Source organism: Eriocheir sinensis, chromosome 59 (assembly GCF_024679095.1).
Source record: "Eriocheir sinensis breed Jianghai 21 chromosome 59, ASM2467909v1, whole genome shotgun sequence".
Classification (NCBI taxonomy): Eukaryota; Metazoa; Arthropoda; class Malacostraca; order Decapoda; family Varunidae; genus Eriocheir; species Eriocheir sinensis.
In genome coordinates, this window is record NC_066567.1 from 4262937 (window position 1) to 4289077 (window position 26141).

General features: G+C 41.1%; 1 protein-coding gene across 1 annotated transcript; it reads right to left on the reverse strand.

The window, feature by feature from the left end:
* Nucleotides 1-22594: 22594 nt before the first annotated feature.
* LOC126985167 (fork head domain-containing protein FD4-like) lies at nucleotides 22595-25113 on the reverse strand. Its single transcript, XM_050839726.1, has one exon. It carries the CDS (start codon nucleotides 24213-24215, stop codon nucleotides 23496-23498), a length of 720 nt encoding a protein of 239 aa, XP_050695683.1. The 5' UTR covers nucleotides 24216-25113; the 3' UTR covers nucleotides 22595-23495.
* Between the last annotated feature and the right edge of the window lie 1028 nt (nucleotides 25114-26141).

The window sequence follows — 26141 nt, forward strand, 5'->3', positions numbered from 1 at the left end:
CATAAACAACGTCTTATAAATCGAGGCGGCCATACCTTAGCCCGGATTCCAGGTAGGGTGCTCGGGTTACCTGCGCGAGGCTCACCTGTCGAAGAGTCTTGATTTGTGGCCGCGATATTAACTTTCTCGGTAAGGTGTGGATAGACAGGTGGGGGAATATACGATCCATTCCCATCATCCTCTTGTTTGTTATCACCTGGACAATGATAGAGACAGACGCAGACAGGTAAACACAGGTACACACACACACACACACACACACACACACACACACACACACACACACACACACACACACACACACACACACACACACACACACACACAGAGCCAAAGGTAATTCTGTATTCATGTATATTTTTCATTCATTCGTTTATTCATTATTTTCTTTGTTTATCTCCATTATGTCTGTGTTTTTTCTTACGGCTATCTCTCCTTTCCTTTCTTCTTCTCTTCCGTTGTTATTTTATGTTTATTTTTTTCTTTCTATCTTTTGTTTTGTCTGTTTATCTCTCATTTTTACATCTATCATCTTTTTTTTCTTTCTGGTATCTATGCATGTCATTTTTCTTTATTCTTTGTTTCCTCTTTTTTTTTCTTTTCTCCATCTGTATCTGTCATTATCCTTTGTTTCCTTTTTTTTTCTTCTTTTCTCCATCTATATCTGTCATTATCCTTTGTTTCCTTCTTTCTTTCATTATTTTTCTTTATATATATATTTTTTGTCATACTTTCTCTTTCTATTTCTGTATATTTCATTCTTCTGTCTTGCATCCGTTTCTCCTCTTTCTTCATATCAATATTTCACTATGTATACAGTTTCCTCGCTAGGTCTGTGTGTAGTAGATAACCTCGTCTAATCCTCACCTTCCCGTCTAAAATTCAATCCTTTTTTTTAAGGGCGTAAAAAAAAAATGAAATAAAAAAAAGCCCGTTACTTACTACTCCTGCTGCTCCTGCTACTGATTGCTTTTCCCCCTCACTTACCTCTGTCACCTGCATAACCTTTCTAATTTAGCCCAGGTAATACAATCCAGGTGCAAGTAATGTCTTCCATCTTTCAGTCTTTACTTAACTCCCTTCAATCAGGTTTTGTGACGACTTCATTCTATCAGGTTTTATGATTGCAAATGTCTCCTCTGTATCGATGTATATTGTTATCGTTTTATTTCGTTTAGTCTCCGTATCACATTTCTTTCTGTTTAAGTGCACAAACGTCTATCTGTCAGTCTTTACCCGTCAAAAGTACGTTATTATTTACGACTTTTCAACCGTCACTTTTAAGCTCTTACGTTTTTTCTTTAGTATAGTCCTTCCAAATGTCACCTGTCCCCTTTTCTGTCTTAATTAATAATCCCCTAGCTGTCAATTTTTACCTGCCATTGTTCCTTCGTTCGACTGTTTTCTATTTCGTTAATACAGCCCAGGTTCGAGCCCCGTCTATCACCTTTCTGTCATACCAAACTTCACTGTGTCAATATTTACCTGTCGGCTTCTGTCACCTTTAAACTTCTGATATCTATAACCTGTCTTTAAATTAGCTGTGACTGAACTCCCGTCTTTAACTTTCCTCTCCTAACAAACCTCCAAAGCCCTGTCTGTCACCTTTCTGTCTTAATAATCCTCAGTCTGTCAATATATACCTGTCTGCACACATTTAAACTTATCTAATTAAACTCAGATTCTACTTCTTCCACTTCTTTTCCACTTCCAGATTCTCGTCTTCCACTTTTCTGTCCCAACAAATCTGTCAAGTCTATCACCTTTCTGCCTTTATATACCTCAATCTGTCTATTTACCTGTCAGCGAGTGTTACTTTTAAACCTGTCACCTCTTACACCTGTCTAATTAAGCTCAGATCCAACTCCTGTCTTCTACCTTTCTGTCACAACGAATCTGCCAAGTCTATCACCTTTTGCCTTTATGTACTTCAATCTGTCAATATTTACCTGTCAACGAGTCACTTTTATACCTGTCACCTCTTACACCTGTCAAATTAAGCTCAGATCCAACCCCCGTCTTCCACCTTTCTGTCTTAAACCTCAATCCGTCAATCTTTACCTGTCATCCGTTGTCACCTTTAACCTTTACTTGTATATCAAAGCCCAGGTGATTTCCAGGTAACTTATGTCAATAGTAGCGCAACCTGTCTGTAATTTTGCGAACCATGTCTCGTCACACACCTTTCTGTCAATGTTTACCCGTCACCTACTGTCACCTAGTCCTATCTTTATATTTGAATAGCTCAGGTGATTTCCAGGTAACTTATCCATACTAGCGCTGCTTCTCTTCAATTTAACCATGGCCCACGTCCCATCAATCACCTTTCTGCCAATCTTTACTTGTCACCCCTTCTCATCTCTAACCTTTACCTGCAGATTTAAGTCCAGGTGATTGCCAGGTAACTTATGTCAATTCTAGCGCTACCTGTCTTTAATTTAGTCAAGATTAGCGTCTCGTCAATCACCTTCTGTCATAATGAATCTATCTGTCTGTCTTTACCTGTCACCCTCTGTCACTTTCAACCTTTACCTGTATACTTAACAAGCTCAGGTGATATCCAGGTAATTTTCGTCCATATTAGTTACCTGTCTTTAAATTAACCATGATCCACGTCTCGCCAATCACCTATGTGTCCATCTTCACCTGTCACTTATTGTCACCTCCAATCTTTACCTGTAGATTTAAGTCCAGGTGATTGCCAGGTAACTTATGTCACTTCTAGCGCTACCTGTCTTTAATTTAGCCAAGATTAACGTCTCTTCAATCACCTTCTGTCGTAATGAATCTATCTGTCCGTCTTCACCTGTCACCTGCTGTCACCTCTAACTTGCATATTTAAGCTCAGGTGATTTCCAGATAAGTTTCCTTCACACTAGCGCTACCTGTCTTTAATTTAGCTTTGATCCACGTCTTTTCAACCACCTTTCTGTCATAACGAGCCTATAACCTAATGTCACCTTCAAACTTTACCTGCATATGTGACAAGCTCAGGTGATTTCCAGGTAACTTATGTCTATACTATACCTGTCATTAATTTAGTCTCTTCAATCATCTTTCTGTCATTACGAACTTAACTATCCGTCTTTACCTGCCACCATCTGTCACCTCCGACCTTTACCTGTAGATTTAAGCTCAGGTGATGTCCAGGTAAGTTTCGTTCATACTAGGCCTACCTGTCTTTAATTTAGCCATGATCCACGTCTTTTCAGTCACCTTATTGTCACAACGAACCTCCCGAAATTGACCTCTCTTTCGGCCACCTCTTTTAATTCTTTTTTTAGGAGCAGCGAGTAGCGGGCTTTTTTTATTGTTTCCTTTTTTTGTGCCCTTGAGCTGTCTCCTTTGTTGTAAAAAATAAATAAATAAAAAAATCTGTCCATCTTGACTTGTCGATATTTTTTTATAACTTCTAACACTACCTGCCTCTAATTCCGTTCAGGTCCACGTGCCATGTATCACCTGTCAGTCTTAACAATCCCCAATCTGTCAATCTACCTGTCACCCTCCGTCACCTCCCAACCCTTACCTGTGTATTTGACAAGCTCAGGTGACTTTCAGGGGACTTTCGCCCTTGTTCCTGGCGTCACCTGTCAACACCTCACCTCACTCTGCCAGCCATCCTCGTCTGCCACGCTCACCTGACATTCTTACCTGTTCATTTACCGTAAACAGCCATACTGCGCCTCCTCCCTTCCTCAGGCCATCGACTTTCACCTATAATTTTTTTTTCAGTTCGTTGTTTCATCATTATTTTGCATTTGTTTTGCTGTTTATTCATGTGTTATTTATTTACCATTCTCACCTTCTACTTTCCTTACCTGGCCGAATTTCACCTCATTTTTTTCACTTAACTGTTTCATCATGTCTTTTTAATTTGTTTTGCTGTTTATTCATGTGTTATTTATTTATCATTTTCACCTTCTACCTTCCTTACCTGGCCGAATTTCACCTCATTTTTTCACTTCACTTTGTTTCATGTCTATCTTTTATATTTGTTTTTACTGTTTATTCATGTTTAGTATTTATTTCCTCTTTTATCTCTCTTTATTTCCTTTCTTATTTCCTCTCGTCCTCGCCTGACAGACTTTCATCTCCTTTTTTCTCTTCCCTGTTTCATCATGTCTAGTTTTTATTTGTTTTTGTTATTTCTTCATCTTTATTATTTATTTATCTTTTTCCCTTCCTCCCTTCCTCATCTCACTAACTTTCACTGTTTTTTTTTGTTTTGTTTTTACACTTCACCGTTTCTTTATGTCTAGTCTATAAAATAAAATAAATACACAGAGAAAGGAACAAACAACAACGGATACAGATTACATGAATTTATGTTGAGGAAGGAAATGGCAAAGAATTATTTCATGAACAGGCGGCAGGTGAATGGAACAAAATGGGCAGACACTATTGAAGGATTTCAGTAGAGGTTAGACACATTTATGGCTGGGAAGGGAGTTTGGTGAGTCAACCATTCCCAGGAGGTGCCGTGTGTACGCCGACTGGCCTCCTGTGGTCTGCATGTATCCCTGTGCACCCTCCTGTATATAGTGGTCATGACGATGGCTTCGCACACTTCCGAGCTTTTTTCTCCCTATAGTCATCTTGCGCTGGTTTAGCCTAGTGGCCCCCCCTCCCCCTTCCCCTAAGGTAACAATGGGGGGGGGGGGGCTTCTTGGTTAGTTTGGTGTAAAGTGACTATAAAGACCTTAACAACGCAGTGATTTGCGCCCTTAAAGGTATGCCATTCAGCTCTAGACTCGGGACTATGCAATGTCAACTCCAAGCTACCCAAAACGGCGTGTCCGAAACCGAGGTGACGTGTTGAATGGAACTCCTATACACGTGTATCCACTACCTGGACCAATGGCAAACAAAACCCACTACGAGCTCCTGGGCGTGAAGCCCGAGGCCACCCTGCAGGAGATCAAGAAAGCCTACCACCGCCTCGCCCTCAAAATTCACCCTGACAAGAACCCGAATGACGCGAACGCCAAGACCAAATTCCAGCAGCTGCAGCAGGTGATGGAGACGCTCTCCGACCCCGACTCACGGGCCCGATACGACGCACGGATAAGGAGCACGGCCAGTCAGGCCAAGGCTCCGGGGAGGAAGCCTCCCTACTCGGCCTCTTCTTCTTCGACTTCCTCCTCCTCGTACGCGTCCTCCTCCTACCACTCCTCCTCCTCCTCCTCCTCTGCAGGCTCCTTTTCAACACCGAAATCTAAGGCAAAATCGTTTCACAAAAATAAACAGAAAAGAAACAAGGAGACTGAAGTAGGCTCGATGGCCTACATGTGGCACCTCCTATTTCCCTTCAGATATAAGACGATCGCAATAGACAACACCTCGCCCAAGGAGAAGAAGGCCAGGAAGAGGAAGCGGTACCGGCAAAACAAGAAGAAGAAGGCGTCGTTTCACTAAGAAGGGACGCCGGGATGGCAGGCAGGAGTGAGGCGTCAGGAAGGCTTTTGAACCTACATCATTCTATCAGTTCTCTCTTTTTCCTTTCTTACTAACTCATTCATGTGTTTCCCAGCTCCATCTCTTCCCAAAGTCAGACCCAGTACATACTTTCCCTGTGTCGGAGTATTCATTATGTGTTCCTTCTATTACGATATCCTATTATTACTGTTATTGGGACTACCTTACAGTAAAGCAACTTATTTATATTAATTCATTTTTTTCCATTGCTTTTCTCGGGTTGTGTAGTGCGCTGTTGCTTCGTGTGTTCCAGTGAGCGCTGTGGCTGTTTCCCTTCATATTCCCAAGCCGTGTTGTATTTTTTTCCTGTTGTTCCTTATGCATGTTGGTTTAAATTCTATATCGCTTTATCTCTCACGTCACAGACTCTGACATATTTTATTTTTCATTTCACTTCTTCTCTTCTTGTTCTCCTTTTTTTTCTTCCCTCCATTCTCTTCTTAGTCTTTTTTTCCTCCATCCCTTCATTCTCTTACCTCCATCCCTTCATTCTCTTACCTCCATCCCTTCATTCTCTTACCTCCATCCCTTCATTCTCTTACCTCCATCCCTTCATTCTCTTACCTCCATCCCTTCATTTTCTTAACCTCTTCCATCCTTACATTCTCCTCTTAATTTGTCTTTGGTATTCATTCCTGTACATTAAAACTTTATATCGCTTCCTTGCTTTCTCATATTAACTTTTATCACCTGTTTCGTTTTTTTTATGCCACTGTTTTCATCGTATTAACATTTTATTTATTTATTTATTTATTTATTTTTATTATTCATGTTCCTTAAAATTGCATCTCGTTTTCTACCTTCCTCACGTCACCTTCGTTTACCTGCTTATTTTTACATGGACTATTTTTTTCCCCTCATTTATCATATCCACCTTTGTTTATTCACGTGTCCTACAACAATATCTCGCCTGATCTCAACTTTTTTTTTACTTTTTAGATATGTTCTTTTTTCTTTATTTTTTTATCTATTTCATTTATTATATTTTTTTACGTTTTCCTGTTTGTTGTCTGTATCTGTTCTACATCTCTGCCAGTTTTTTTTTTTTTTTTTTGTTGTTGTTGTTGTTTTACTCATCGCATACACTCGATATTATTTACCCGCATTGATATTTTTCTTTACTGTAATTGGCTTTTCATATATATCGTTTTTATAATTGAGGGACTTTTTAGCGTTTCTCTCTTCTTTTTTTTCAGAGTTCCTTTTACATTATTTTTTTTGTTTTGTATCATTATCTACTTTATTCTCTCTCTCTCTCTCTCTCTCTCTCTCTCTCTCTCTCTCTCTCTCTCTCTCTCTCTCTCTCTCTCTCTCTCTCTCTCTCTCTCTCTCTCTCTCTCTCTCTCGTAGTATGCTAATAACTCAGGAAAGGCCTATGTAATTTTTCCCTCCCCCTTCCTTCCTTACTTCATTCACACCTGTCACCTCACACACACACACACACACACACACACACACACACTTATCATCCCCATACTCCTCCATCTTCATCTCCTCCTCCTCCTCCTCCTCCTCCTCTTCCTCTTCCTCCTCCCTAGGCCTATTACATCCGGCATCGGGGAATATATATTACAGGTGTGTCGACAGGTGAGCCTCGAAATTAATTACCTGGTGATTGTAAGGTGAGACATGATTGGGTGGGCTTGCCGGGGTGATTGGGTGCAAGGGGAGGGAGAGGGATTTGGAGAGGGGGATGGGGAAGGGAGACTGGAGGGGTGTATGCGAGGGGTTAGTAAGGGAGAAAGGGGGGAAGAGGGTGAAGGGAGGGGGTATTGGGAAAGGGTGTGAGGGGGTATGGGAGGCTGTTAGGGGAGGGGTTATTTGTATGGGGAAAGGGGGAGGAGGAAAGGGCTAGGAAGGAGGGTAGTAGGGGGGGTGTTAGGAAAGGGGTGAGGGGGTATGGGAGGCTGTAGGGGAGGGGTTACTTGTATGGGGAAAGGGGGAGGGGAAGGGTTAGGAAGGAGGGTAGTAGGGGGGGTGTTAGGAAAGGGGTGAGGGGGTATGGGAGGCTGTAGGGGAGGGGTTATTTGTATGGGTGAAGGGGGTGAGGGGGTAGGGGAGGGGTTATTTGTATGGGGAAAGGGGGGGAGGGGGAAAGGGTTGAGAAGGAGGATGTTGTCGAAAGAAGATTAATGTGGGCGTTGGCGGCTTTCTTTTTTTCTTTTTTCTTTTTTGTTGTTTTCCAGCGTGATTCAGTTCTCTCCGTGTTTCAGTTTGGTGACGGAAGCTGCGTCGACTCTGAGCCAAGGAGGTGAACAAACAAATACGTGTTGATTATTGTTGTTGTTGTTGTTTTCAGTTTGTTTGAGGCGAGTTTCCTTGAGCGTGTGTCGCGTTTCCCGGTTTTGTTGTTTCGGTGAAGGATAGTTTCGGCTTCAGTAGTTAAAGAGAAAAAAAAGAAAGAATACATAACAAAATGGCGTACCGAGGAGGAGTATTGTACATTAGCAAGCAACACACACACACACACACACACACACACACACACACACCAGGAAAAAACAAAGGAAAACAAAGTAAAGTTGAAAAAGGGCAAAAAAAAAAAAAATCTAAAAATTCACCTTCCCACATAGAACTATTACCGACGAAATGCTCTAAAATCCAAAGACAGCTTCAACAAGGAGCATGCACGGATGAGGATAGAGAGGCAGAACTGTGCAAGCATTACCAATATCCTGTTAGCTACATAAGGAGGTATAATGTGTTAAATGCACAGAAAAAAAGGGGGATTAGTTTGTTCGTAATCCTGTTTGATGGTTTGGTTCATTTGTGATCTAAAGCGCATGAACATTAGTAAGGAAGGAAGCCGGAGGGAAAAATTGCATAGACCTTTCCTGAGTTATGAGCATACTACTACTACTACTACTACTACTACTACTACGAGAGAGAGAGAGAGAGAGAGAGAATAAAGTAGATAATGATACAAAACACACAAAAAAGTACGGACGCGACCCGGAATATTTTGTGAGTTACATAAGAAAATACAACAAAGTAAACACACACACAAAAAAAGAAGTGGGGATTAGCTTGACCATAACGCTGCTCGATGTTTATTTCAGTTGTGATCTAAAACGCAAATGTTGTCTTCACAGTAAGGGAGGCAGCGTTAGGGTTAGATTAGCAGATACAAAAAAGCCTACCAAGCGCTGCTGCTGGAAAAAGAGAAGAGTCGAAGGAGAGGCCAAATTCGGTTGCAGAGATGCTGTGTTGAGAAATAAAGGAAGAAAAAAGAAAGAAAGAAAGATAAATAGATTGATATATAGATAGATGGATAGATAAATAGATAGATAGATAGAAAAAGCTATTAAGTGAGTTTTTGTTTAAGATTTGTTTTGAATATCTTCCTATCTTTAACTTATATCTATATTTATCTCTCTCCCTTTAGCTAGCTTGTTAGTTGATTAGTTACTTATTTCATGACTTATTTTTTTAATATCTTGATCTGTATGTTTCTGCTGGAAGGAATGATTAACTTTTATTTGTGTATTCATTTACTTTTCTGCAATAAAGGAGCGAGGCCAAGAATGAAATGATATAGGAAAAAAAAAAGCCTTCAACTCACTGCTCTTACAAGTGCTGGAAAAAAGGATTAAAAAAGATTGGCAAAATTGTCACATGATTTTTTTTCTGATTTCGGAATTTTTATGAGTCACGGTTGGTTTGATTATCTGCCGCACTAATTAAAAGGGAATGAATGCCAGTCGCTTTTTCCTTCCCTTTCTTTCACTTGTTTTATTGCCTGAGTGGTCTTCCTGGCTAACGGGTTCTGGTATTTTTATTGTGTCTAGGAATCCGTAACTCGCCCCGCTGGTGTGGAGGTGAGAAAGAGACGGACATCTGTTTTAAGCTTCAAAAGTTTCTCCATTTTGTCTGAAAGAAAATAAAGGTGATGTTCTTTTGGTCTGGGTATGTGTCTTTTTGTTTGTGTACCTGTCTGTCAGTGTATATAAGTATGCATGTGTGTATGTATGTATGTATGTGAGTATGTATGTATTTGGATGTGTGTCTAATTGTATATATAATCTTGTCTGTCTGTCTCTTTGCTTCATTTGTATTTACAAGTAAGGAAGAAAACAAAAAAAACAAAAAATAGTTTATATACTGTATATATTTTGCTAACCGCTGACGGGTCTCCAATTGACTTCAGAAGAAAAAAGAATAACAATAATTACTTTCACATATTTTCTTCCTCAACATCCACGAACGAAAGAAAAAGTAAAGTGTCTAAAGTGTAGAGTAAAATAAAGTGCAAAGTAAAGTAAGGTATTAAATAAAGTAAGATGTAAATCAGAGTTGTTAAGTATAGTGAATTGTAAAGTGGGGAGGAAAGGAAAGGAAAGTGTAAAGTGTAAGGAAAAGTGTAAAGTGGAAAGTCTAAAGTAAATTCAAGCATAATGTAAAGTCAAGCTAAAGCAAATCGTAAAGAAAGTATAAAGTAAAGATGTTAAATAAAGAAAAAATAAAGAGGATCCAGGTGTGTTGGCTGTCAGGTAAAGGTGAGAGAGAGAGAGAGAGAAGGTAGGAACACAGGTGATAATGAAAGGTGAATGAGGAGGAGTTTCAGGTGTCCGCCGGGGTCAGTGTTGGGTTCCCCGCTATTCACCGACACACGGACGGGTTGAGGCCTTCTTTAGAGCTTCCCTGTAATTCTCTCTCTCTCTCTCTCTCTCTCTCTCTCTCTCTCAATTGTTTCGATATTATTCTTTGTTTCATTATTGATTCGCCATTTCGCTACCGTTTCTAATTTCTCTCTCTCTCTCTCTCTCTCTCTCTCTCTCTCTCTCTCTCTCTCTCTCTCTCTCTCTCTCTCTCTCTCTCTCTCTCTCTCTCTCTCTCTCTCTCTCTCTCTCATGTTTAAATATTATTCTGTGTTTCATTATTGATTCGCCATTTCGCTTCCGTATCTAATTTCCACGGTCCATGTTACTTCCCGTTTCATTTATTTTAACCGTTTCACGCACGCTTCTTTTCGCACCCGTTTCACTTCGCTACTTCTTCCCCGTTTCTTTTCTGTTGCCCTTTTCACAGACTTCATATTTGCTACGGGCCATTTTACCCCGCTGTTTCATTTTACACGTTTCACAGATACTTCATTTCGCTGTTTACCGTTTCACTTAGCTACGGTTCATGTTACTATTACGTCCCATCGCTTCATTTCCCTGCCCTTTTTACTTTGCTACAGTTCCTTCTACTTCCCTCGTTTCATTTCTTTTACCGGTTGTACAGAGGCTTCACATTGCTACCGTTTCACATCGCTACGGTTCATTTTATTTCCCCGTTTTATTTTTTTCCAAGTTTCATTTTTTCCAAGTTTCATTTTTTCCAAGTTTCATTTTTCCCTGTTTCATTTTTCCCGGCTTCATTTTTTCCCCGTTTCATTTTTCCCTGTTTCATTTTCCCCGTTTCGTTTTTCCCCGTTTCATTTTTTCCCTGTTTCATTTTTTCCCCGTTTATTTTTTTGCCCGTTCATTTTTTCCCCGTTTCAATTTTTCCCGTTTCATTGCTCCCCGTTTCATTTTTTCCCGTTTCATTTTCCCCCGTTTCATTTCTTCCCGTTTCATTTTTTCCCGTTTAATTTTTTACCCGTTTCATTTCTTGGCCATTCCATATCTTGCCCGTTTCATTTCTTGTCCATTTAATTTATCGCCCGTTTCACGTACTCTTAATTTCGACATCCTTTACATTTTACTTCTGTTTCCTATTTTATCCTTCTCATAGACGAATTTCTCTCCCGTTTCACTTCGCCACAGTACCCAAAGTTTCCCACGCGTTTCTCCACCGTTTCACCTCGCCACAGTACCCAAAGTTTCCCACGCGTTTCTCTACCGTTTCACCTCGCCACAGTACCCAAAGTTTTCCACGCGTTTCTCTACCGTTTCACTTCGCCACGGTACCCAAAGTTTACCACGCGTTTCTACCGTTTCACTTCGCCACAGTACCCAAAGTTTTCCACGCGTTTCTCTACCGTTTCACTTCGCCACAGTACCCAAAGTTTTCCACGCGTTTCTCTACCGTTTCACTTCGCCACAGTACCCAAAGTTTTCCACGCGTTTCTCTACCGTTTCACTTCGCCACAGTACCCAAAGTTTCCCACGCGTTTCTCTACCTTTTCACCTCGCCACAGTACCCAAAGTTTCCCACGCGTTTCTCTACCTTTTCACCTCGCCACAGTACCCAAAGTTTCCCACGCGTTTCTCTACCGTTTCACTTCGCCACAGTACCCAAAGTTTTCCACGCGTTTCTCTACCGTTTCACTTCGCCACAGTACCCAAAGTTTTCCACGCGTTTCTCTACCGTTTCACTTCGCCACAGTACCCAAAGTTTTCCACGCGTTTCTCTACCGTTTCACCTCGCCACAGTACCCAAAGTTTCCCACGCGTTTCTCTACCGTTTCACTTCGCCACAGTACCCAAAGTTTCCCACGCGTTTCTCTACCGTTTCACTTCGCCACAGTACCCAAAGTTTCCCACGCGTTTCTCTACCGTTTCACCTCGCCACAGTACCCAAAGTTTCCCACGCGTTTCTCCGGCGGTACACACTTGACGTTCCACCCGCTCCGAGGCATCCTGGGCCGGGCCTTCGACTCCCCGCATCACGACGCTAACATACTGCAAATGACGTCATATTATCCTTAATGCAACACGGAGTTAGCCACCCCGGCAGCCTCCATTAAATCCGTGTCTTGTAACCGATATTTCCTGAGTACCCTCCGTGCCCTCCCCTTCCTCCCTCCTTCCCTTCTCCCTCCCTTCCTCTCTCCTTCCCTCCAGCTTCCTCCTCCTCCTCCTCCTCCCACCACCTTGCTTACTCCACCTGGACACTGCAAGATGGCGGGCTCGAGGAGGAAGAGGAGGAGGAGGAGGAAGGGACAAAAAGAGCTGTACAAGGAAACGATAAATTATTATACTTTATAGTTTTCTTTAACAAAAAAGCGAAGAAAGATGAAGAAAATGAAGAAGGCGAAGAATAAGAACAGGAACAAGATAACAGCAATACAAGAACAAAGAACCAAGGAAACGAAGAATCAGAAGCATAATTAGAGGATGATAAAGAAGATATCACTCAAGGATGTTAAAGAAGAAGAATAAGAAGATACAAGTAATACAAAAAGAACAAAAGAACCCAGAAAAAGAAGAAAAATCAGAAGGATGAAGATGGAGAGAATGTCTGTATAAAAAAAATGTTGAAGAAAAAGAAGAACAAGAACAAGAAGAACAGGAAGAAGAAGAAAAAAAAACAAGAACAAAACAGAAATACAAAAACAAAATATCCCAAAAAAGAAGAAAAAAAACAGGAGGATGAGAATAGAGAAGTTACCCGTCGGTCAAAAAATATTAAAGAAGAAGAGAAAGAAAAACAATAACAATAACAAAAAGACGAAAGAAAGACAATACCAATACAAACACAAAATAGAAGAAAAAAAAGAAGTAGGATGAGGCGGATGAGGATGGGGATGGAGAGGCGGCCGTCCATCGCGAGTGTTTATGCCTTCGTTAGCGGCATCATCCTCCGCCTTACGATGTTATGGAGATATTATCGCGCGCGTAATGCAAAGTCTCGCCTAATACTTGATACCTGTCGGGAAATCCTTACCTTGCCGAAATTTATTTACTTAAGATCACCTGTTCTCTTCTCCTCCTCCTCCTCCTCCTCCTCTTCCTCCTCCTCGTTTCTTCATTGTGCGTTTAGTTTTGTGGTTTATTAGTATGTGTTTATTATTTTGTTGTTTTCTTTAATCTTCTTCTTTTTTTTTTATAATTTTGTTTTTTCCGATTAATTTAGTTCGTTTGTTGCCTTCCTTCTGTTGTGTCCTTGTTTGTTTGCTTGTTTTAGTTGATATATTTATTCTACTTCTTCTTTCTTGCTTTTACCTTACGTTTTGTTTATTGTTTTGTTTTGTTTTGTTCATTAGCTTGTACTCACTTTTCCTTTTTCTTTCTGCATTATTCTCTTCTTTGCGTTTTTTTCCTAACTAATTTACTACTGTTCACCTTCTCTCCTTTCCTCTGCATTATTGTCTTATTATTGTTGTTTTAGTTAGTGTATTTATTCATTTATTTATTGCATCATTTGAGTCTTTGCATCTATGTTTTCCCCGTCTATTAAATCGTGTACATATGCTCACCTTCTGCTTCTTTTACTTTCGCACATACTTGATTTATTTCCTTATCTCCATCTTTAATTAATTTGGTGATACTATTTTTTTCCTTTACTTATTGCATCATTTAATTCTTTTTCTATATGTTTTCCCCGTCTATTAAATCGTGTACATATGCTCACCTTTTGCTTCTTTTACTTTCGCACATACATGATTTATTTCCTTATCTTATATCTGTAATTAATTTGGTGATACTATTTTTTTCCCTTTAGTTATTGCATCATTTAATTCTCTTTCTATATGTTTTCCCCGTCTATTGAATCGTGTACATATGCTCACCTTTTGCTTCTTTTACTTTCGCTCATACTTGATTTATTTCCTTATCTCCATCTTTAATTAATTTGTTGATACTATTTTTTTCCTGTACTTATTGCATCATTTAATTCTTTTTCTATATGTTTTCCCCGTCTATTAAATCGTGTACATATGCTGCTCACCTTTTGCTTCTTTTACTTTCGCTCATACTTGATTTATTTCCTTATCTTATATCTGTAATTAATTTGGTGATACTATTTTTTTCCTGTACTTATTGCATCATTTAATTCTTTTTCTATATGTTTTCCCCGTCTATTAAATCGTGTACATATGCTGCTCACCTTTTGTTTCTTTTACTTTCGCTCATACATGATTTATTTCCTTATCTCCATCTTTAATTAATTTACTGATACTATTTTTTTCCTTTACTTATTGCATCATTTAATTATTTTTCTTTATGTTTTTCCCGTCTATTGAATCGTGTACCTTACCGTGTATCGTTACCTTTCGATACTTTTACTTTCGCTCATACATGATTTATTTCCTTATCTCCGTCTTTAATTAATTTGCTAATATTTTTTTTTCCTTTAGTTATTGCATCATTTAATTCTTTTTCTTTATGTTTTCCCCGTCTATTGAATCCTGTACATATGCTGCTAACCTTTTGATTATTTTACTTATGGTCATGCTTGAATCATTTCCTTATCCTTACCTTTAATTAGTTTACTGATGCTTTTTTTTCTTCTTTTTTTTTGTCTTTTAATTCATATGCTTGTTGCCATCTTCCCTTCTTTTTCTTCTTTATCATGCCCTTCGGTTTTGTTGTTTGTGTTCATATATTAATTCTTCTTCTTCCTTTGTTTATCTTTTCTTTCATATATTTGTTTTCTTTTTCGTTTCTTCTAATTCTGTTTTTATTTATATTTTCTGTGTTTTTATGCATCTCTGCTTCTGGTATTTATTTTTAGGCTTCTTATTTCTTCCATCATCATTAATCGGTTCCTTTAGTTTTATTGTTTATTGCTTATATATCTCTTCTTCTTTGTTTAATTATCCTCTTGTTTCTTTTATATATTGTTTCTTATTTTTTCAGTTATTCTCTTTTCTTATTTATTCATTGCACGCTTCGTTCTGCGGTATTGTTTTTTTCTTCTATATTTTCATTAATTATGGGCTATATCTGTTCTTTATATGTTTTTGCGTATCCCTCACTGTTGCCATCAAGGTTGTACACCCTTTCGTCTTCTTCATTTATTATTAGCAAGTTCTCTCAGTTATCTGCAGTATTCTTGTTATCAGAGTATTCTTCCGCTTATTACCATTTCAGGGAGTAATTTGTTGTTTCTTTATTCGGTGTGGTATGAGCATTATAGTATTACGTATTTTCACGGTATGTATTTTCTGCAATATCGCAATACCTTTTTATCATGGTTAGTATTATTAGAATTTAGTCTGATTTCGCTTTTTTCTTCTTAATGATCCAAACAATTACAATTTATCTGTGTGTATGTGTAATCATCTCCATCATCATCATCACTTTATCTATCTTAGTATTCACATCTTTAAATATCAATCGTTATGGTTTTTTTTTAATAGTCGTGACATTTTATCAGTGTGGATGAGAGGTTAGGTCCCTCATCATCATCATCATCATTATCATCATCATCATTTTATCTATCTTAGTATTCACATCTTTAAATATCAATCGTTATTCTTTTTTTTTCTTTTTTAAGTCATACCATTTTATCAGTGTCGAGTGGTTACGTCCCTCATCATCATCATCATCATCATCATCATCATCATCATCATTATCATCATCATTTTATCTATCAGTATTCACATCTTTAAATATCAATCGTTATTCTTTTTTTTTCTTTTTTAAGTCATAACATTTTATCAGTGCGGATGAGTGGTTACGTCCCTCATCATCATCATCATCATCATCATTATCAGTCAATAGTAATCCACTGTAGGTTAAAGTTAAAGGCCTTTCCCAACGTCCTTCACCTCTTTCCTCTTTAAGTTCGTGTACTCCATCTTGCTCCGTCCAAAACATTCAAACTTCATCGGATTGGAACTATTATAGGAGTGTGTAAGGTTGTACAGAGACAGATTGCTTTACTATTTCTCGCATTGATTTGGTTTTGCTGCGTCCCTTACTCCTTTACGGGTCTGCTTCTTGTCTTATTTTAGTCGTGATGCTTTTTCCCTTGAGTTTATTTCCGGGAAGTGAGTGACCGTTCGCGGAGTGTGGTCTTCATTGATTCACTGCTCCAGACACATAACGAATCTCTTTTTCTAACACTCGAGCCATTCCTGTACAGTTCCTCCACTCCTCTGTACTCTATTCAGGAGCAGTAAGTAGCGGGCTTTTTTTTTTTTTTTTCATTATTTTTTTTTTCACGCCCTTGAACTGTCTCCTTTCCTGCAAAAAAAAAAAAAAATCACAGTTGCCTTTAGTTTGGCCTTTGGTTTTATAATATTCAGTCTATCCTTATAAGTTCGTATTCTATTGCCTGTAGTTTTCTTTTTCTAATGTTCAACTAATCTTTTAAAAATCGTATTGCTTTATTTAATTTTGTACTTGATTTTTTTTATTCTTTTAGTCCTATCTATTTTTGTCTATTATTTCGGCTAATCTTTTAAGAATCGTATTGCTTCCTTAAGTCTTCTCTTGTTTTGTTTTTTCATATTCCTTTTGTTCCTTTAAAAAAATCATAGTTTCCTTCAGTCCTGCCTCTAGTTTCCTTAATATTCAAACCAATCTTTTAAAAATTCTACCGTTTCCTTAAGTCTTCTCTTTTTTTTTCATATTCTTTCTGTTCCTTTAGAAATCATAGTTTCCTTCAGTCCTGCCTCTAGTTTTCATAATATTCAAACAAATCTTTTAAAAGTTCTACTGTTTCCGTAAGTCTTCAATAGTTTTCTTCATATTCCCGCTATTCCTTTAAAAATTACTTGTATTTTTTTCTATTATTCAAGCTCATCTTTTCAAATTCAACTTAAGATATCCAGTTGTTTGTACCTTTAAATTATCCTCGTTTTAATCTCGGCCACAGTCGTGCATGTATCGTCAGGTGTGTGGACAGGTGTTGCATTTGTAAGTATTATTGGTAACGATTTATTCTTCACTCGCTTATCTGGTTTAATAATACAGGCGTTTGTCGTGTTATTTAAGATTCGTTTCATCTTAACCACCTATCCCTTCCACTAAGGAATTTAATTGATACTTTATTATTTATTTTTATTACGTTAGAGACGCCTGGTTTCCTTTACTCTTTCCTCAGATGTAAGATACGCAGATGCTTGTCTTGGTTACAAAAGTTTAATTGCTACTTTAGTATTGCTTTTTATTACTTTAGAGACGCCTGGTTTCCTTCACTCTTTCCTCTGATGTAAGATACGCAGATGTTTGTCTTGGTTACAAAAGTTTTATTCAATTCTTAACTACCTTCCTTACCTGTCCCCGTCACTAAATGCATACGAAGGCCTCTGATTCTTACTATATTATGCTATTTATTACTTAAGAGAACGTCTGGCTGCTTCACTAGTTCCTCTGATGTAAGCTATGCAGGTGTTTATCTTGGGTAGTTAAAGTATGATTCGTTTCTTAACTACTTTTCTTACCTGTCCCCATCAATTAATGCATATACGAAAGCCTTTAATTGTTCCTATATTATGCTATTTATTACTTAAGAAAAAGTCTGGCTGCTTCACTAGTTCCTCTGATGTAAGATACGCAGGTGTTTATCTTGGGTTGCTAAAGTTTGATCCATTTCTTAACTACCCTTCTTACCTGCCCCAGTCCCTAAGTGCATATGACGGCTTTTAATTATTACTTCTTTTTGCTATTAATTATTTCAGTGAACGCTTGGTTACTTTCACTGGATCCTTTGATGTAAGCCACGCGGATGTTTGTCTTGGCTTACTAAAGTTTGGTTCAATTCTTAACTAATTTTCTTTACTGCTAGGTACTTAGGAAGGTATTTACTTACTACTTTATTGTAATAGTTATTTATTAAGAGAGAGAGAGAAAGAAAAGAAAGAAAAGAAAAGAAAGAAAGAAAAGAAAGAAAGAAGAGAGAGAGAGAGAGAGAGAGAGAGAGAGAGAGAGCCTGGTTTCCCTCACTGATTTCTCTGATGTAAGCCACGCAGATGTTTGTCTTGATTACTAAAGTCTGATTCATTTTTTAACTACATATCTTACCTGTGTTCCTGCTGCTAAGTGCATAGGAGGATATTTAATTACTACTTCTTTTTGCTATGGATTAATTTAGTGTTTGCCTTGGTTACTTAAGTTTAATTACATTCTTAACTACCTTTCCTTACTGCCAGGGACATATGTGGGTTTTAACTATTACTGTATTATTATTATTGTTTATTAAGGGAGAGACAGCGAGTGATTTCCTTCATCCAGTGTAAGGTATGCAGGTGTTTGTCTTGGGTTACTAAAGTTTCATTCAATTCTAAACTCCTTTACTGCCAGGTACCACATAAGCGTCTTGATTTATTCACGTTATTCTTCATTCCTAACTACCTGTCTTTAGCGCCAGGTGTAGAGACGGCGTGTATTTCAATATTATTATTTTTTTTTTCGAGGTACAAAACATTAAGGATCGGAGGCGGTGTTGCAGTGTTGGTTTTCCCCTTAGTATCATTATTATTTATTAAGGGAAAGAACGACTGGTTTCCTTCCCTCTTTAATATAAACTACGCAGGTGTTTGTATTCGGCCACTAAAGTTTGGTTCTTATCTTAACTACCTTTCCCTAACACTTGCAGCTATTTTTGCATTACCTTATTAGCGTTATAACTTATTGAAAGTGCTACTCGTTTCCTTCCCTCGTTCCTCTGATATAAGATTCGAAGGTGCTTGTCTTGGGCCACTAAAGTTTGGTTCATATCTTACCTACCTTTCTCTAGTACTAGCAGCTATTTATTCATTACCTTACTTGCGTTATAACTTATTGAAAGTGCTACTGGTTTCCTTCCCTCGTTCCTCTGATATGAGATTCGAAGGTGTTTGTCTTGGCTTGCTAAAGTTTGATTCAATTCTTAACTACCTCTCCTTTCTGCCAGGTACACATGCGGTTATTAATTATTACTTTATTATCATTATTACTTATTCACGGGTCTGGTTTCCGTTCCTCGTTCCTCTAATATAAGCTACTTAGGTGTTTGTCTTGCTTTCTAAAGGTTGATTCATGTTTTAAATACCTCTCCTTTCTGCCAGGTACATATGCAGTTATTAATTATTACTTTATTATCATTATTATTTATTCATGGACCTGGTTTCCTTCCTCTGTATGTTCGTTTCTGTCTGTCTGTCTCTTTCTCAATCTCTGTCTGTCTTTTCCTGTCTGTCTGTCTCTCAATCTGTCTGTCTGTCTCTTTCTCAATCTCCGTCTGTCTGTTTGTTTCTGTCTATTTGTTCCTGTCTGTCTGTCTCTCAATCTGTCTGTCTCTTTCTCAATCTCCGTCTGTCTGTTTGTTTCTGTCTATTTGTTCCTGTCTGTCTGTCTCTTTCTCAATCTCTGTCTGTCTGTTTGTTTCTGTCTGTTTGTTCCTGTCTGTCTGTCTCTCAATCTGTCTCTCTTTCTCAATCTCCGTCTGTCTGTTTGTTTCTGTCTATTTGTTCCTGTCTGTCTGTCTCTCAATCTCTGTCTGTCTCTTTCTCAATCTCCGTCTGTCTGTTTGTTTCTGTCTGTTCCTGTCTGTCTGTCTCTCAATCCTTGTCTGTCTGTCTTTCTCAATCTCTGTCTGTCTGTCTCTTTCTCAATCTCTGTCTGTCTGTTTGTTCCTGTCTGTCTGTCTCTCTCAATCTCCGTCTGTCTGTTTGTTTCTGTCTGTCTGTCTCTCAATCCCAGCCTGTCTGTCTTTCTCAATCTCCGTCTGTCTGTTTTTTTCTGTCTGTCTGTCTCTCAATCCCTGTCTGTCTGTCTCTTCCTCAATCTGTCTGTCTGTTTGTTCCTGTCTGGCTGTCTCTCAGTGTCTGTCTGTCTCTCTCTTCATCTCTTGTGCGTCTGTCCGTTTCTGTCTTTTTCGTCACTTCGATAAAAGAATGCATGCAGGCGAGCGTCTTGGTTTATTCACGCTTATCCTTCATTCCTAACTACCTGTCTTTAGCGCCAGGTGTAGAGACGGCGTGTATTTCATTATTAATTTTAGTGTTCTTTCTTTTTCCGAGGTACGACAACACATTAAGGATCGGAGGCGGTTTTGCAGTGTTGGTTTTCCTCTTAAATTACAAGCCGTTCACTGTTCCCTTCAAATATTCAGGCCCGGTGGTGACTGAGGTCGTGTCTCTGTGTTGCTTTCGTATGTAAGGGTCTCATAGCGAATTTAAGCTCCCGGTAAATACCAGACATAGCACTCCTTTTCCTTCGTCTATGCATATACTTAATGTCTAAGCTCCATTTTTTAACTATGTATTAACTTGGTTTGGTTAGCATGAGGAACTTGGCTCTATAAACTCTACGGTCACGAGAAATACCAATGTGATAGTATTCCTTTTTCTTCGTCTATGCATCTGCTTAATCTTTTATCTTCATTTTTCTTTAACTATGTATTAACTTATTTTGGTTAGCATGAGGAACTTGGCTTGATAAACTCTACGGTCACGGGAAATACCAAAGAGATAGCACTTCTTTTCCTTCGTCTATGCATATACTTAATGTTTTAGCTCCATCTGTTGACTATGTATTAACTTATTTTGTTTAGCATGATAAACTTGGCTTTATAAACTCTACGGTTACGTGAAATACCAAAGAGATAGCACTCCTTTTCCTTCGCCTAGGCATATACTTAATGTTTTAGCTCCATTTGTTAACTATGTATTAACTTATTTTGGTTAGCATGATAAACTTGGCTCTATAAACTCTACGGTCACGGGAAATACCAATGAGAGAGTATTAATTTTCCTTCATCTATGCATCTGGTTAATGTTTTGGCGCCATTTTTATTCAGCTATGTATTAACTATTATTTTTTAGCATAAGGAAGTAACCATCATGAACTCTACGGTCTCAAAGCGAATACAAGATCCCGGGAAGAAACAGACTGACAGCATTTATTTTCGTGTATCTATGGGTGTGTTCAATGTTGTAGTTCTGTATTTTCTTTAACAATGTATTAATTATTATTTTTTTAGCATAAGGAAGTTAACATCATAAACTCTACGGTCTCAAAGCGACTATAAGATCCGGGAAATACGAGTCTAATTCCATCTATTTTCCTTTATGTATGCATGTGTTTAATGTTTTAGCTCTGTATTTTCTTTAACAATGTATTAACTATTATTTTTTTTAACATAAGGAAGTTAACATCATAAATTCTACGGTCTCATAGCAAATTTAAGACCCCGGGAAATGCCAATCTAATTGCATCTATTTTCCTTCATATATGCATGTGATCAATGTTTTAGCTAATTTATTTAACTATGTATTAACCTTTTTTTTTGCATAAGTAAAGTAGCTTCATAAATCCTACTGTAAATATTAAAATGCATTCCCACCGCCTTTCGTTATCTTTTTCGTTCTTCTTCTTTCCCATTTTAGCGTTGATAGTCTTACGGAAATTCTCTTTGATATTTGATTAGCATAGTGGAGGCAGCCAGGTGTCGCAAGGGAGAAAAATAATAAATACGACAGTTCCCCCTTAACCCCCCTTTGCATTCCTACCGCTTTTTGTTTTCCTTTTCGTTTTTCTTCTTTCCCCTTTTAGCGTTGATAGTCTTACGGAAATCCTCTTTGATATTTGATTAGCATAGTGGAGGCAGCCAGGTGTCGCAAGGGAGAAAAATAATAAAAGACGACAGTTCCCCCTTAACCCCCCTTTGCCCCCCCCTCGCTATGCTAATCCCCACAAAACCCTTCTTTGTTCTACTTTTCCTATAACTTCTGCTATTATGACCACTCTGTCTCTCCCTCTACACGTCGCGGCCCGTCATCTTCCCTTCCGTGTTTTCCTTCAGCCTTCATAAAAAACAATTCTTTAAGGGTTCGTCTATAGCTTTTCGCCCCTTGATGGTCGCGGGTTTGTCACAGGTAGGTGTTAGGGGGGCAAGGGGGGCGGAGGGGGCAAGGGGGGCGGTGTGAGGGACGGCTGTGTTGCGTGAGGGAGTGTTGCAGGGGGCCGTTTGTCTCCTATCCTGTTTTTTTTTGTTGTTTGTGTGTGTGTGTGTGTGTGTGTGTGTGTTGCTTGGTTTTTGGTCTGTGATGATGGCCCTGGATTGAATTATATTTGGTTGTGGTGTGTGTGTGTGTGTGTGTGTGTGTGTGTGTGTGTGTGTGTGTGTGTATGAGGGGGCTGTATGTGTGTGTGAGGGGGCTATATACATGTGTGTGTGTGTGTGTGTGTGTGTGTGTGTGTGTGTGTGTGTGTGTGTGAGGGGGCTGTATACATGTGTGTGTGTGTGTGTGTGTGTGTGTGTGTGTGTGTGTGTGTGTGTGTGTGTGTGTGTGTGTTTAAGTCTACGGATATATAATTGAGATCTTTGATAATAGCTCTACACACCTCTGTCACAATAATAATGATAATGATGATAGTAATGATAATAATAAAAAAAACAATAATTATATGGTCTTTTTTACTAGTAATATCGTTCAATTTCATTAACTCATTATCATATGCATTTATCAATTTATTTTACCTTTACTCTGTTTCAATTGTTTACTTATCTAGGTGGAAGGATTTGGAAAGAAATCAAATAAATACCTGGGTAACAAATTTATTCCACTTACTGACAGACAGACAGGACCGAGACATGACTGACAGTGGCTTGCTAAGAGGGGGCAGGACTGTCCCTTTCTTCCTCCTCTTCTGTCTTCCTCCTCCTGAAGCGGTCCTCGCTCTCCGTCTCGTTGCTTCATTTCGTTGTCTCGTTCATGTGTTGCCTTCAGCGGGGCTCCTCAGGGGTGGGGCTACGTTCTTTTTTGTGTTTTCTTGCATGTCTCTGTCTGTATTGTTCCTTGTGTTTATGTCTGAACGGTGTTGTTTTTGTTGTAGTAACAGTAGTAGTAGTTGTAGTTTTTTTGTTCTTGTTGTTCATGTAGAATGTTTAAGTTGTGGACGTCACGGATGTGGTTGTTCACTTCTCGTCAGTGTTTGGTTCTCGCGTCATCGTTTTCGCTATAACAAATATTTTCTAACAACAACAGGTCAACCACACACGCCTCCACATTCCTTCACTGTGTACACGCATGCGTGCACACACACACACGCACATACACACGCAGACGCACATCAACAACAGTAACACAAGGGTCACAACGGCGCGGCCCCGCGGTGTGGCCCTGCGCAGCGCAGCGTTGCGGGGCGCCGGGACTGTCTGCAGGGGGGGAGGGGGGCACATGGGGCGACACCGACGGACAAACAAACGAACAAACGGTCAGCCGGGCATTCCCGCGTCGAGGCCTGTCCGGGGACGGACGGGACGGGGTGGGGCGAGCCCCTCGAGGCACAACTACACTGTTGCGCCGCCACTGTGCCGTGTGCGCATGCCCCGGCGCGCCACGGGTGGATGGGGCTGGGTGGGGCGGCGTGGGGCAGGTTGCCTGTGGGGTCCCTGGGCGGCCCCGCCCTGAGTGACGGGCGGCGTCCCGGGGCTTAGGTCACCCCGGTGAGGCCCACGTCCAGCGGGAGGGGCGGCGGTCGCGCCAGCACGGGCGTGGGCTTGATGGGTCTGGGCGCGGCGGGGGGCGGCGGCAGGGGCGGCGGGAGCGGCGGCGGGAGGTAGGTGAGGGAGCCGAGGAAGGGCGCGGCGCCCCAGGCCCCGGGGTAGAGGAGCGGCGGCGGGTAGAGCAGCGGCGGCGGCAGGCGGGCCAGGCAGGGCGGCGGCAGCAGGTGGAGGCTCGGCGGCAGCATTTCGCACGGCGGCTTAAGGGGCGGCGGTGGCGGCGGTGGTGGCGGCGGCACTCGCTGGGCCTCCACGACGCGCTGCGCCGAGCTGATCTGCGCCAGGCCCGCCTCCATGGCGTCCTTCTCGTCGCGGGGGATCTTAAACCGCTTCCTGCGCCTGAGGAAGCTGCCGTTCTCGAACATGTTCATGGCGGACGGGTGCAGCGTCCAGTAGGCGCCCTTGCCCGGCCTGTCTGGGCGCCGCGGGATCTTGATGAAGCAGTCGTTGAAGGAGAGGTTGTGCCGCAGGGAGTTCTGCCAGCGCTGCGTGTTCTTGCGGTAGTAGGGGAAGTTGTCCATGATGAACTTGTAGATCTCCGCCAGCGTGCACATCTTCTCGGCGCTGCCCCAGATGGCCATGGCGGTGAGCGAGATGTACGAGTAGGGCGGCTTCTGCTCGCCGTAGCTCTCCCGCGTCGGCCGCGGCATGCTGGTGCGCTGGGGCGCCCCTGGGCTGCGGGCCCGAGGTGTGCCGGTGAGCGCCGCGGGCGTGGGCGTGTGTGCAGACCTACGAGCAGCGGCGGGCGCACTGAGTGTTGCAGGTGCCGCTGCAGGTGACCGTCGGGCCAGTCACGTGACCGCTCGCCGGGCGCTGACTGGTGGGCTGGGCTGGGTGGGCGGGGCCTCAGCCTGCATGACCAGCTGTGCATGGCGGGCGGGGCGTGGCCGCTGGGGCGTGGCGGGCACGGGCGTCCCGGCGGCGGCGGGGCAGGTGAGGTGGGGCGGGGCACCGCTGCCACACCTTTACATACAGATAAGGTTACCTGAGCCCCGCCCCGCCCCGCCCATCGACACCCCGCCCCACGCCGCCCTGTCCCGCCCCGCCCCTTCCGCCCACCTGTGCCCTGCGGCCCTCACCACCACCACCACCACCACCACTACCTCCGCCACCACCACCACCATTACCTCCGCCACCACCACACAACACGCCGCTCCTTTGCCACTCTGCACTCATGAAGGAGAACACACAGCACCACCACATCAGTCCTCCACCAACACGTCCACCACCTCCACAACCCCACCACCCTGACAGTCCCAACACAGCTCCTCCCCCCCACCCCCACCAATTGCCGTCCACCACCCCACATTACTCCGCAACGACCACATCCACTCCAACATACGAGGCCGGGAAGGTGGACAGACGTAATGTTATATCCTGTGCCGGTGGTGGTGGTGGTGGTGGTGGAGGTGGAGGTGAGGGTGGTGGTGGTGGTGTACCAACCCTAACACCGTCTCATCACCACGCTTTACAACCCTCAATAACACCTGATTCCCTTTCCTCTAACTTCTTAATGGATTGGTTAGTGTGTCTATAAATTGGTGGTGGTGGAGGTGATGGTGGAGGTGATGGTGGTGATGATGGTGGCGGTGGTGCTGGTGGTGAATACATCATGACCCTCGCTCCTCACTGCATGCCATCAACATCTCAACCCTTACCACCACCACCACCACCACCACCACCACCACCACCACCACTACTACCACCACCACTATCACCACCACTACTTCTAGCAAACTGTAACAAACGTGGACTCTATAAATCACCACCACCACCACCACCACCACGGGGATAGTATTACCGCGGAATGCAAAGACTAAAACAAGGCAACATAACCCTTTTGATACTTGACGATAAGACCTCACCAATCCCTCCCCTCCCCTTCCCTCCCCTTCCTCCCCTTCCCTTCTCTCCTGTACGTGCGGTATTTTTTGGTAGTGAAATGTGAGGCGGCGGAATAACACAAGGGATTAAGTCTAATGAGAAATGGTCTTTGCAGTGTGTAATGAGACGTTTGTGTGGCCGAAAAATCGTAGCAGTGGTTGTAGTAGTAGTAGTAGTAGTAGTAGTAGTAGTAGTGCGAAAGAAAATGGGAGATATAATGACAAAAAACGGGACAGGTAACACCACTAAAATATTTCAGTTTTGGATTTTTTGACGTAAACTAAAAAATAAAGAGATTTGAAGGAAAGTTTTCGTATTCACACACACACACACACACACACACACACACACACACACACACACACACACACACACACACACACACTTCACCAATAAAACATGAATAACAGCACAAATAAGATAACGGAAAAAATTAATACGTGGAACTAAAGAACAATACCCAGGAAAAAAAAAAAATCTAACTAGGCAGCCAATTGTGAAGTATATTATTACATGTTAAATAGAAACCGGAAAAATAACTGCAGAAATGAAAGAAGAAATACTAAAAAAAAAAAAATATCGAATGAAACTTGTAAGCGAAGAAGAAAGGTGAAGCGGAAGGGTAATTACAGTGTTAAAATCTTTGCAACTTATAAATAAAAAAGAGATAAGAATATAATACAATAAGTAGA

Bases quoted from the DNA above. Each gene is read 5' to 3' on its own strand.
- LOC126985167 (XM_050839726.1), bottom strand. From the start codon at position 24,215: ATGCCGCGGCCGACGCGGGAGAGCTACGGCGAGCAGAAGCCGCCCTAC.